This window comes from Myotis daubentonii, chromosome 6 (assembly GCF_963259705.1).
Source record: "Myotis daubentonii chromosome 6, mMyoDau2.1, whole genome shotgun sequence".
Taxonomy (NCBI): domain Eukaryota; kingdom Metazoa; phylum Chordata; class Mammalia; order Chiroptera; family Vespertilionidae; genus Myotis; species Myotis daubentonii.
Window position 1 is genome coordinate 4,014,173 of NC_081845.1, and position 14,333 is coordinate 4,028,505.

The 14,333-nt window shown below is 38.3% G+C and overlaps 1 protein-coding gene across 3 annotated transcripts in view; it reads right to left on the reverse strand.

Moving 5' to 3' along the window:
- Positions 1–4,171: 4,171 nt before the first annotated feature.
- Positions 4,172–14,333, reverse strand: part of WTAP (WT1 associated protein) — a 29,599-nt gene continuing 19,437 nt past the window's right edge. For 2 of the 3 annotated variants that reach the window (XM_059699914.1, XM_059699913.1), the window contains exons 6-8: positions 11,617–11,795; positions 6,805–6,959; positions 4,172–5,394 (exon numbers count right to left, since the gene is read on the reverse strand). In XM_059699914.1, coding sequence (XP_059555897.1) covers positions 4,811–5,394; positions 6,805–6,959; positions 11,617–11,795 — 918 coding nt within the window. In that variant the 3' untranslated portion in view covers positions 4,172–4,810. Of the gene's footprint in view, positions 5,395–6,804; positions 6,960–10,594; positions 11,401–11,616; positions 11,796–14,333 lie in introns of those variants that run through there. The other variant, XM_059699915.1, reaches the window with a different exon arrangement.

The following is a 14,333-nucleotide window of genomic DNA, read 5'->3' on the forward strand; positions in this document are numbered from 1 at the left end:
ACAATCCTGGGGAATCCTGAAAAACTTTAGAGTGGATTGAAAATTCATTTGGTCCTGGGGACATACATCAAGACTTTAGAGATATGTGGACGGGTCAGATAACCAGAGAAGATAACTACAGCATAAGCCTCAGATGGGGGTGGGGGAGGGAAAAGCTTGGCTAACTGTTTTCTCCAGGAGAAATGCCTCGGGTCTAATGCCGTGATGGAATCAGCAGTCGGGTCTAAAGTAGTGATGGAATCAGCAGTCCTCCCCAAGAACTCTGCAGCACACTCTGAGATTCTACTGTCTGGAATGTGCTGCCTGTGCTGAAACAAGTGGAGTCCAAGGAATTTAGGAAACTTGTTCCGTGGTTTCATGCTCTATTCTGTGTCCACATACCCCTCTGGCCACTCCTGTCTCCTTTGTGAGCTTACTGGCTCCTTACGATAGTCCCTGAGGTTCTTACTTTGCAGTTACTCCCATGGCTTCAGTTACCACCCAAATGCTGACCTCTGAATCGCTCTCTAGCCTAGTTGTTTCCTGAATAAACAGGCCTTCGCCATTAAAATTTCCCATAAGCCCATCAAACTTAACACATCTAAACCTCTCATATCCACCTCTTTCAACCTTTCTTACTTCTCTATTCAAAATGTCAGTGAGCACTGTAACTCTTCTGTTAACCAACCTACCCTGTAGTATTCCACGTAGGAAGGCTCCCTGGAGGAAGTGATGTCTACCTCCTGCATTGGGTCTCCTTGGCATCTTAACTTTTATTTCTGTTTACCATATGCTATCATTCCTCGTTCCATCTGTCTCCTCTACTAGACTATATAAGCTTTGCAAGACAATCTTGTTATACAGCTTGATGCACAGCTCCTAGCACATTACAGGCGTTAAATATGAATGATAATATATTCTTTATGCTCAGTACCTAACATATCTGAAAGGAATATATTCTGGATGCACGGAAAGTATTTACTTGTTTCCTACCTGGGGGCTCTATCCAGAACCAAATTAAGAGCAAAAATTGAGAAGAAAATTGCTTGCTTTTATTGTGTGGCTACACAGCATCTGTCCTTTGGGGAGTCATCATTAGTTACTCATCAATCATCTACGTAAAGCCAAGCATGGGCCTGATGGGGACCAAAAGTAATGAATAGGTACAAGAAGAAATCATTTTAAAAAGTACATCCGGATCTAGGATCACATGCCACCTGGGCTGCTGACGGAAGCCACAGTCAGAGCAGTGCTCCTGGGCCAGCGTTTCCTGAAGGGGCCTTGCAGCACTTCTTGGTTGTTTCACAAACAGGGTTGCAGAAAACAATGACGACGACAAAAAACAAACAGGGTTGCAGGAGCCCAGACAAGATTTTAGCAGAAGGCAGAACTCACCAACCTCCCGTGCAGCAAACTCTCTTGTTGGCCTGAAGGGCTAGAGTTGGAAGTGTATTCCTTAAAACGGGTTGCTCAACTTTCCCATGATGGGTCCCGATCAAAGGTAATGGCATTACCTAGGGTTGTAAGAAGTGTTAATTATAACCATGGAACTAAATGAACTCTCAAGAAAGTGTCATCAGAGAAGACCAGTAGGAATGACTAGGTACAGGGGACAAATTGCTATTAATGAGAAATAAGGACGGTCTTGAGAGAACATTGTCAGAAAAAAATGGTGTCCCCGATTGGTCAGTTGCTTTAAATCCAACTGGAAGGCCAACAGAACAGCTTTCTAGTGAATCTAATGAGCCCTATGTAACAAGCCCTTTTACACTTTCGTTCTCACGAAAACCTTCCCAGAAGTTGTGTCCACTAAACCTTACGTGAAGAGATGGTACCTGGGACATCCTCCAATGCCAGACCTTTGAGAAATGTTCTCATTCCTCGTGCACTGACAGCGTTTCCTACAAGGACCAAGTTAAACCCTTCTAAGAGACTAACTCCTCTTACCTTAGCCAGCTTCTTGAGCTACTTAAGATCTTCAGTTTGCATTTTTGCCACCATTGTATTACCATTTCCTGTGATTGTTCCCAACTAAGATGTATCTGTACTGCAACATTCACCCTCAGCAGCTCAGGTTAACGTTCCTTTGCCCCTTTCAAGAGGATGTATTATGACAGTGGCAAGTCTGGCCTCTTGCTATCAGACTTGATTCAGCTGCCAGCTTCCAGGTGTTGTCCAGGGAGCTTTGAAGACAGTACCCAGCGGGCAGCTCCAACTTACCAACCCTTTGGCAGCTACTTAACCCTTCTAAGTCCATTTCCTATTCTGTAAATGGGGATACCAAGTGCCTATCTCATTGGGTGATGATCGTCATAATGCATATAAAATACCTGTCAGTTTCCAGCATGTATGTACTCAATAGATGTCCAAAAACGCTAAGGCATTTTTATTACCTTCAACTCACTCTGGAATAATCTATAATAATAAAAGCGTAATATGCTAATTAGACCAGCCGTCCTTCTGGATGAAGCCGGGCTATGAGGGAAGCCGGTGCTGACAGTCAGGGGAAGGAAGGCCTACTCTTGCATGAATTTTGTGCATCGGGCCTCTAGTGTTAAAGTAGAAACATTAAAACTCTTACTGGCCCTGACCAATTTGGCTCAGTGGATAGAGCGTCGGCCTGCGGACTCAAGGGTCCCGGGTTCAATTCCGGTCAAGGGCATGTACCTTGGTTGCAGGCACATCCCCAGTGGGGAGTGTGCAGGAGGCAGCTGGTTGATGTTTCTCTCTATCCCTCTCCCTTCCTCTCTGTAAAAAAATAAAATATATTAAAAAAAAAAACCACCTCTTACTGTATCTTGGACTTTATCCAAGTTGGCCGTCCTTAAAAAATAACCCTCTTTGGCGGCAGCTTTCATCAAGTTTCCGCCCAAATCTGGGTTCCTCCGTTCACGAGACAGCTGAAGGATGCTGCACGCTCCCGCTTGAGAAGCAATGTACTTTTCACGAGGAAGTAGACACAGGGGCTGGCTTTCTTTTACAGCGAAGGTTAATTCATTAATGCAGATTCGACAGAAGCATGCAAATTGGTAATGACACATAAGTCCATAATGAATTCAGTCATAAAATTATATTCTTTATACCATAGACCTTGATACTTAACCCCTAGAGTGCCGGGGAGCACGATCGCGCTCCTCCTGTCTTTCGCCAAAAGTGCTGGGCGCACTATCATAATTTTTTTCTTAAACTGCTGTAAAATCAGCAAAAATGCCTCGGCAATTGTAGCGTAGTTCCTAGGATATTGGTGCACTCGAAGGGTTAATGTTTAAAATAACAAAGCAGGCCCACTGGTGTGGCTCTTTATCCTTCAGTATCATACCACAACGGTGACACTGACCTGTGAACCAGGAGGTCACAGTTCCATTCCTGGTCAGGGCACATGCCCAGATTTTGGGCTCGATCCCCAGTGTGGAGTGTGCAGGAGGCAGCTGATTGATGATTCTCTCATCATTGATTTTCTCTCTCCCTTCTTCTCTGAAATCAATAAAAATATATTAAAACAACAAAGCAAACAGTCTTCCATCTTAAAAACATTTTCTCCTTCATTCTAACACCCCATAACCTTACTATGTAATATTAGCAAATGTGTTAGTAAGTCTTTAGCATTTGGCCAATGTTTTGAAACATCACTAATTACCTGAAATCATTTCACCAAAACAGTCTGCTTTTCAACTAAAAATTAAAACAAAGGTTGACTATTTTCTTCTTTATAGTTTCTGTATTTTTGAATATTTTACAACATTTATTTTTACAAGTCAGGGAAAAAACTTAAAGTGTAGTCCCAAATTCCAAGTTTATTTTGCAAAACAAGGAATATTTTATTTTTTATTTTTTTTAAGATAGAGAGGGAGAGAAACATTGATGTGAGAAACATGACTGGCTGCCTCCCACACACACCACGACCGGGGATCGAGCCCCAAACCTGGGCATGTGCCCTGACCTGGAACCCAACCAGCAACCTGCCAGTGGATGAGACGGTGCTTCACCAACTGAGCCACATCAGCCAGGGCAACAAGGCATACACCCTAAAAATATTAAGCGCACATTCAAAATTAATGCACAGGCTTGTCTCACCTTTGTGGTATGATACTGAAGGATGAGTAAAAATTAAGCAACTCAGGAAAAATAAATAACAAGTGCTAAGCGCGCGCACACACGCGCACACACGCACAAAACAAAATGAATGCAGGAGTTACAATAAAAGTCTTTATTTAGGTTTGGTCAGTACAGGGAAGATATACTGGAGTCACAGAGCAATATGCATGAACAGGGTACAACAGTTCATAAAAACTGAGTAACTATGCACACAAATTTCTTAAACATTCAGTCACCTAAAGAGAAAATGCAGATGTATGGTGGAAAAAAACTGTATCTAACACTGAAACTACCATAGGACTCCATCAACAAGTCCAACTTTTAGTGATAAAACTACTGTACTGGGCAAACTTGGCAGTCATAAACCCACATCTACTCTAACAAGTCTGAATGGTGTATAAGCATAGTAACAGCATGAGTAAGAATGCCCTACACAGCACAGGTTCTAGAGAGACACAGATTTATACAGACATCATTGTGTTATACTTTAAGGAAAGAGTTCCATTTACAATTTCACATTAAACTCATATAAAAATAACCTGACCTTACACAAAATGTCCTTTTAGCAACAAAGTAATTAACTGTTACAATTTCCAAAGTGGCAGAGGTATTGAAGCAAAGGAAAAAAAAACACACCCACCAAAAAAGGCAAATTGTGACAAAAGTATGCATTAATTTTCTGATAGCATCCTCTCCCAAATTAAATGACACTGTATAAAAATTTGCTGGAAAAATATTACAAAACTGAGCCCTGTACATTTACACTTGAGTCCAAGCCATTCTGAATGTGGCGGGAACCCGCAGTTCGGTTACCTTTCCCACTCACTGTTTTCTCCTCTTGAGGGTCATGATTGGAGTCTGTGTCATTTAAGTGGTGTGTGAGAGAGTTTTCACTGCCCGTGGGGGAGTCTACACTTTCATACCCCGCACTGAGTTGGTTTACGTAACTACTACCTCCTTTGCCAGTTCTCTCCTCTGAGCTGTTGGAGGCCTTATTACCATTCCCCGGAGAAGGAGGAAAGCCATCTTCAGTGGTGTCCCCCTCCCTATGACATCCAGACCCAGACGTCCGCGGCCGGGAGGAACTGCCGTTGCTTGGTCCGTTGGCCAGCCGACTGCAGTCTTTACCTGGGGCCTCCGCCTGTCCTACAGGCTCAGAAGATGTAGTCCTGCTGGTACTTGGGGCTGGGGCCTGAGCCTGCTGCTGTTGGTACTGAGCCAACTGCTGGCGTGTCTCCTTCAGTTGTTGCTGAAGAACTAGAATGGTACTCTGCATACCCTCTACTTCTTCGTCAAGTTGAATGATGAAGTCATTCAGTTCTGTGCAAAGGAGAGTCAAACCTACTTTAGTATCTTTTATAACATATTTATAATACTTCAATTCTAAAATTGACTTTTTAAATTTTGCTTGGAATTTTAAAACAGCCATTCAAGAATGAGTTGGTTTGTTTGTTTGTGGTTTTTTTTTTTTTGCGGGGGGGGAGGGGTTGATGGTTAAAATAAATATATTAAAGCAACCAAGTTTAAATTGACTCAAACCATCTAGCCATATACAACTGATTACAGCCCATAAAATCTGCTTCAGGCTTGCTTCCAGGCTTGGGGAACATCCGGCCCACGGGTCATGTTAGGCCCAGGAAATCATTGGGTCTGGCCCCGTCAAGACATCAGGGGAGAGTTAATTAACTGTTTGACCAAATATAGCGGCTAATTTTTAAGTTGAGAATTTTGGCCCACAAATAGCCGTTGGCAGAAAAAAGGTTCCCCACCCTTGGTTTTAACCAGTGGGCCACATGCCTGGTTCTCTTATTCACCCTCTTAGCAAGTGATTCTTTTCAGCTCCACAGCTGGGTTAGCCCCTAGGGAACAAGGTGGTCCTCGACTCTAACCCTCCAAAGAGGCCTAGGCTGTAACCAAGGGACCATTCCACACCAAAAAAACAAAACAACCCAACAGAGAAAATAACTCTTAAAAATTTATGAATACAAATGTCCATTAAGATCTAAAAGCTTTTGGGGGAAGAAGTCCTCACTACTATACAAAATCTCAGATTTACTGTGTTTACAAAGAATAAGAGCTAAGAACTCACTTTGAAAAGGTAGTTTTAAAGATATTTGACTACTAATCTTTGCAATTAACTATCAGATATAGTAATTAATAATTTAATTTTCAGAGTTTAGATATTTTTCCTTACTATTAACCTTCCTCATAAAGAGGAGGAAACACCTATATACTTGCCCGAAAAAAGGATGGTGGCTGACATGGATGGTGGTTTGTCTTAGCAAATTTAAATATGATTTTTTATTCATTAAATAGAACCTCATCAGGTACAATCCATGATATACTTTTAGACCACTGGAAGTAGCCAAATACTTACAAGATTTACAATTAGAGAAATTGGTTAAATAAAAATATTCTCCTTTGAAAGCACTGATTATAAATTTGTAGATCTGTGTAATGCCTTAGTAATGTAATAGCCTTTCTCTTTTACCAAACTCCACCCTGAAAAACAAAAACTTATGAAATTTACACAAACAATCAGGAGAGTGGGGAGAAAACCACTACAATTAAATGGTTTTGTCTGCTAACTAACTAGGTATGTTTCATTCATAATTTTACAGAACCATTGGCTAGAGATTACCATGTAGAGAACCTAATCTGAAATATTCATGCCTGGCAGCTTTTTAAAGCCAGTGCAACATTAACCAAACTTTTCAAAAACCCCCTTACCATCCTGACTGCTTTTAAGCTCCTCACTATATTTCTTCTGTAAAGCCAACTCTGCTTCAAGTTGTGCAATACGTCCCTGGGACAGCTGCCTTCCAAGCTCTTGATTCTCCTGGATAAGCATTCGGCACTTCGCCATTAACTTTTTGCCTGTTTGGCTGCAAAGGAAAGAGCCATCCATCACAAAATGAAGACAATACGGTCTACCTTCTTTGCTTGCAATTAGTACGCGATTCAGGTAACAGGTAAAGAACATAACTATGTCACAGCATATGCCTCCCTGTGATTACCATCTTCTTCTCTGGAACACAGCCATCTTCTGCATTTCAGTATTCTGCCAATTCAGCAGCAAAAATAAACCCTAAGCCAAAAGCACCCAAATGGTCACTTTTTATTGCTATTACTTGCCAGTGAATTAACACATATCTCAGATATACCAATATTAATAACACACTAAGGTACTTAGCTTTATGGAACAGAAAAGTCCTTGAAAAAATAAATGCACCACCACAAATGTGCAGTTCTTTAAAATAACTAATATGTGAAAATCAGTACTTATAAATGTAAATGCGAGTATATTTATTCTTGCCAGAACAGCATTTAATAAGGATGCCTCTTAATAGGCAATTCTCATAGGAATGTTTACTGCATTAATGGAGGTGTGTTCAGTAATTGTTTTTAAAGAAGCTTTTAAAAATAGAGGCCTGAGACTATTCATATTCATCAGTCCCTCATTTAACTTCTTTATAGGACATACTTTTGAGTTATCTTACAATATGACATTAAGGTTTAAGAAATTTATTAGCGATAGTAGTTAAGATTTTATTGACGTTATAAAAGATTATCCTTAGGACACAAAAATAAGATCATAAATAATGCAAATATTTGCCAAATTAGGAATGTATACTTTCACAAATTAGTTACCTAGTGCTAGTACAACACACTATAGAGCCTACATGCATATATACAGCAATTATAAAAAATGCAATCAAAAGTCCTGTCTCAATAAAATTTTACTGCTTTTTTTGCTTCAGCAATCACAATAGAAATAATGACTTTTTAAGGGATCTGATTTAAATATATAATCGTATATATTACCTTTGAGACATGGATATGAAGTTTGATATTCTTGTAATGGAGTTAAGTTCAGAATGACCTTACTGGCTATAAAACTTTTTTTGCTGACAGTTTGTATTTCTTTATTCTTTTAGTGAGGTTCCCCCCTTGCCCAATATATTTAAGAATGCATCTGATGTTACTAAGCCTTGGGACTGTTAAATGGGAGCGCTCTGTAAGTAATGCTCATTCTTTGACTCTTATGAGAGCACTTGTTCTAACCTATTATCCTTATGCAAACTGTGGTGAAGTACAACCTTGGGTTACTACTGGCTCAAAGAAGCCTCAGGTGACAGCAGCGAGTCAGCAGTAGTAAAAGATTATTAGCTACCTTTCCTGTTTGTGGCTACTGTTGCTACAGATCGCTCCCATTTCCCCTGAGCAGACTTGAGCAGCCACTGAACAAGAGTTTAGAAATCAAATGAGGAATTAAGAAACAGGCAGCACTATCAATCATGCTGATGCTCCTCCCTCCCACTTTATTGCTATGCTCCCATGACTTTTTCTTGCTAAGTATGTAACATCAGTGTTTTCCAACTAACTTGAAAAATCTTTTATATAAACTGAACAAAGATTAGAAAAAAACTAAAATCAATAATTTGTGAGATGACTTAATCTCACAAAGTAGCACAAATTCTAATGCAAAAATGTTCCATTTATGAAAGTATACCATTTCATTTATGAAGTCATACCATTATATAAACAAATGCCTGCTCTAAGATAATCCTATCACTTCTAAAATTAATGATTACTAAAATAAATCTTAACAAAACTGTTCTTCTTTAAACATTCTATAACTTTATGTCATTTAAAATTTGTGCTGTGTTCGTTATATCACAAAAACATAAAAACTTAATTATAAGTAACTGTTTCTGGAAAGAATATATTTTTTTTTTAACTTAAAAAAAAAAATCCAACCCATTCCTAAAATCAAATAATTCACAAAGAAAATATAATAGGAATTGGTTTCATAGAAAATACTTATACAAAAGAATGGACACTGTACATTGCTTTGTTATCAAGGAGCCAGGATATCTTGGGAGAGTTGTACACACAATTACCTAAATGGTTAACTGAAAACTGAACACTGCCAAAATACTGAAACATACCCTCTAAATACTGTAAAACATATGATTATCACATGCATAAAATATTTTAACTACCGTGGACAAAGTAATTCAGGGAAGCTCTCTCAAAATGAAAATAGAATAGGAAAAAAAAAACACCAAAAGCAAAATCACAACCCATTCTATTTGAATTATTCCAGATATAGTATTGATTATATACTATTTGTTTTAAGCTAATGATGTATTTACATGTAGTATCTAGAATACCCTGGTTTACAGCCTATTTTTTCAGAGACTAAAAATCCATTTATAGGTGATTAAAATACACTAATACAATGGAAATATTATGTAACCATTAAATATGAAACTAAATGAACTAAAAAAAAAGTAGAATGTCCAAGAGATAAAGTGGAAAACAAAAGCCAAAGCAGCCAACCATCTGTAGCACGTTCACATTTGTTTAAAACCAATATATGAGATGACTTTATATGCATAGCAATTATCTTGATGACACCCAAGAAATTTTAACAGTGGTTACTGATCCTGGAGAATAGAATGGGGAAGGGCAAGGCCACATCCAGGAGTGACTCTCACTTGTCGTCTTCACTTTTCTTCATTCTTTTTCAACTTTATTCATGAGTATTATCTTATCAATTAAAAAAATGTTTAACAGTAAGAAGAAAAAAAACCACAAACCCCAAACTAACTGTTACCTAAATGCAAAGAAAGACGCTGGCTACATTTACGTACATGCTGTTAATACATTTTATAAATTATTTCTTGACCTACGAAAAATATTTAGGCCATTTCTACTATGATCTTAAATGGCATAAAATATATACAAAAGCCTTAATTCGGGCACCATAAGCTAATTTCAAACAGATTTGGTTACTTACTCTCCAACCCCCATTAAAAATGAGAATCTTAGAAGCGGATTTCTTGCTATAAAGTCACACAACAAACCACTTCTTAAACCCACCCTCTGCCCCACAATCAGTTCCCTAAAGCAGAAACATATATGATACTTACAATTGATTTGAATGATTAAGAGAGAACTTAAGTCACCCTTGTTAAAATTAAACGTTGGGACAATCTGGAACATTTATCTTCACTCATCTTAGACTCCATTATCACCAAGAGAAAATTCGAATTGGTGACTTACAGAATGATCTGAAGAAAAAAATTTCACCTCCAGGACTAGATGGAAGCATGAAGAAAATGCCTCATTTATCTAAATGATCAAATGAATTTGCTGGATATGATCACTATACCTTTTTTCTTTAAATTCACAAAATGTCTCACTTAGGCCAGCCCACAGTTCCCATACATTATTTTCCCAATCTTCTGACAGGCACCCTGTGAAGCTGTCCCACAGTAATTTCTACTTCAATATCCTGGGACAAGGCGTCAAAAAGTACCAAGTGTCAAGTCTCCTTGTCTTTTATGACACCAGCTGGAAAACAGGCATAGCCTTTCCTTTCCTTGGAAGAGCACAGCAACAATTTTCCCAAAATCAATCTGCTCTCCACAGCCCCCAAAATCAAAATGTTAAAATTACAACAAAATCATCATAGTATTCCTTGAACTTAAAAAAAAAAAAAAAAAACAACTATTAAAGGCACATTTAATTTAATATCAAAAGTGCGATACAAAAGGCTCAAAATACAATGAAGGAACACATTCCCCCATTAACACCAATGACAATGCTCTTTCAACTTGTGCCTGTTGAATGAAATGGGGATTTAATAAATTTCACTACTAAAAAATAACGCACGAGTCTCATCACAGCCAATATCCTTATACAATCTAGTCGTGAAATGAATGTTTATAATGCTTCACAGTTTAAACCTGAAGTTTGATACCACACCTTCATGTTTGTACAGTCCTCAGTAAGATTGTCTACAGTATTAGCAACCATTCAAAGAACAAACCATTGATTCAAACCACATTGATTTAAGGCTCAATCAAGTAATAGAGAGCCCCAAACGAAATGGTTAAATATATGAACTACTTGTACTGATATCTATTAAGTAGTTTCTTAGCAAATAAACCCTTGAAATGCAAAATTCACCTCATTTAAGTTTTGATCAAGAAGTTCAACAACAATCATGAAGTCCACAGTCTTATAGGCAAAACTGATATACAGTGTCTCTAAGTCACTATGCTCAAGGTTAAGAGCGATGCATATTCCATTTTTACATTTTACTGGAATTTTACATGTTCAATTCATTATTTTAAATCTCTAGGTTTTCATTCCTCCAAACTGTCTGAAGACACAGTGTGCCACAGACTTAAGACTTCTGTTTCTCCCTCTATTTTCTTCAAACAGAAACATTTCTCAAGTGTCTACATGTCCTAGAAGGGGAATTTTTCGGAGGTGGCCACTTCTTCGGAATAGTCCGACGCCATCAGGCCTCTGAAGCAAGGGGAGGGGAAGAGAAAAAAGCTGAAACAAAGGTTCATCTGGTCAGTGTTACATTAACCATTACACGCTGGATAGTATAAGAATGTGGCTTTTTTGGCTCAAAAAGTCTGAGTCTTGGTGTGGAAACGAGTACTTGGCTGTCCCACCACAGCTTTCTCGTAGTGGGACTGTCAGGGAAGTCTTGACTGGGGAGTATGATTTGTTTACCTATCAGGCGTAAACTTCCAGGCACTCAGTTCATTTTGGGCTTGTTCCAGTTTGTCTTTAGTCTGTTCCAGTTCACCTTTCATTTTTAGGAAAAACAAGTTGATCGCGGGGTCCACCATTGTTGATCTCAGTTGGGCGACACTGGGCTGCTGGACTTGCTTGAGGTACTGGATTTGAGTCTGTACAAAGCAAAAGAAACAATTACTACCAAATCAAAGGAAACAGACATAAGAAGGTGGGCTAAAATCCATTTCATTTGCTGTATTTGCCAACTTGTTTATGAAAACTCTCCCTCTTTGATCTTAAAATCCTCTAAAGTAAAAATTAAAAACAACCATTTAAGGTTACCCTTAAATTAAAGATATTTAAGGAATTAAGGCCAGTTGGTTGCATTTCCATATTTGGAACCTTTAAATAAAGAGGCTACATCTTACTTTGCAACCAAAACAGTACCAAAAAAATCGGTTATATTTATTAAAAATGCTAGCAATCACTGGGAAAAAGCCAATTTTAAAATATTAATTATATAACACTACAGTACTTTACTCATTCAAATTTGTGCCCATGGAAGTTATTTTAAGTACAATACAAATCCCTTAAAAATATACCAGGTACAAGGTTATAATTTAAAACACACACTTGCATTTCTAGATTTAAAAATATGTAGTATTTATATTTACATGAGCTGGCATTACTTTATAAACAGCATCTTATAAATAGCTTTATAAATAGCATCTTAAGCCAAAAGAAATTCTGTTTATTTTTTTCCCTTCGGAGTAGATTTGAATCATGGAATTGTAAAGCTGGAAGGTGACTGACCTAGTCCAAACTTATTTTTGAGAAATTAAATAAACCAAGTGTCCACGAATACAGTTAGTTCAGTGCCAGAACTGGGACTAGAATTGTAGCTCTCAAGCCTCCTGACCCCGATCTAGGGCTTTCCCCACCATACCAGAACTTCCCTACTTACACGCAAAACCTTCCATTTCTCTCAGTTGTACTATTTACTATCACCTTAAAAATACCTTTCTAAAATATGAAATATAGTTTATTGGCTTTAAATGTATCACTTGCTTCACACCCAAAGAAGATATGGTTCAAGATCTTGCTCCACACTTAAAGCTTAAATAGGATTTAGGTTAACATTTCAGAAGTAGCTAATTTCTATCATACATTTTGTAAAAGCCAAAAATATACTGAATGGATTTAGGATACATTTAATTACTATTTCATTGAGCAAAGAGAACTAATTTTTACTTAACTCAGGGAGATTTATTTTAAGTAACTCATTTAAAAAATATTTGTATTAATTTTGGAAAGGAAGGGAGAGGGGGAGAGAGAGAGAAATATAAATGATGAGAGAATCATTGTCTGGCTGCCTCCTGCATGCCCCCTACTGGGGATCAAACTTGCAACCCGGGCATGTGCCCTTGACCGAAATCGAACCCGGGACCCTTCAGTCCGCAGGCCGAAGCTCTTATCCACTGAGCCAAACTGGCTAGGGCTTAAGTAACTCATTTTAAATAAGAAAATACAACTGTTTATTCAATGTAAGGCCAGTTGCTAAGACAATTTAATAGGAATAAAGCATGTCATTTAGTACATAGCACATACTACTATCACTAAAGAAAACACTGCCTCTCCAACACCAACATAGTTGCTATTTAGATTTACACAGAGAACTGCATCTGCCACATTAACCTTGACCTTTCCCTATTTTTGTTCCTGCTGCCCTTTCTGCAAAACTGCCCTCTGTGTTCTAACTGAAAGAATGCAGTTGTGAGTTGTTCAGCAGGCCTGTGCAGGGGAGAACTATAAAAATGTGGCTGGGAAGGTTAGGCTCTAGTGGGATAACCTTGAAATCTAGGTTGAAAAAGACAAGAGTGATGGGGCATCAACAAAGGCTTGATCAGGCATGAACGTTCAAACTGCCAGTGTATATATGATAGCTGAAGAATCATAAAGGAACCAGCAGCACATATTGTCTGTCTAAAGCAGCAGTCGCCAACCGGTGGTCTGCGGACCACTGGGGGTCCGTGAGGTCCCAAAGGTTGGCGACTGCTGGTCTAAAGCAAATGGTGAGATATACCTGAACTAGGATAACAAGAAGACTCAAGAAGAGAGGGTTCAAAACACACAGGTGTTATGAGGTATTACCGTAACTACCCATTTTTACTCTAGCTACACACACTATCTATCCAGGTGTTAGCACTGGAAAGTAAGATTTATCCTTTGCATGGGTAAGCATCTTAACACAATGCCATGCAAACATGGAGAACTAAAATTATTAAACGAGTAAATGGTAGAATCTAGAATCCTAACTATCAGAAAAAGGAAATAATTAAATAATTTTGAGACTGGGCAACTGAGATGCACTGCCCACTTCATTAGACATGAAAATCATAAGAGAGAAAAAAATTTTTGTTGGAGGAGTGTGTGTTACATAGGAAGAAAACAATAATATTCAAACTATTGATGAGACTTCTTGAAACCAATGGCCAAAGGTGAGGATGGTTTAATAGTTGAAAATACAGAAAGTGAAGGCATGAGTACTGAGAAAAAGAGAAATTTAATGCATTAGTTAGTGACCTTAAAGGGGGAAAAAATTAGTGGTAGTGAAGATGGAAACAATAGGAGAAAAAGTGATGAGTAGGTAGAGAAAATGACAAAGGCTACTGTTTTCTTAAGCAAAGTGACAGGTAAAGAGCCATTTTGAA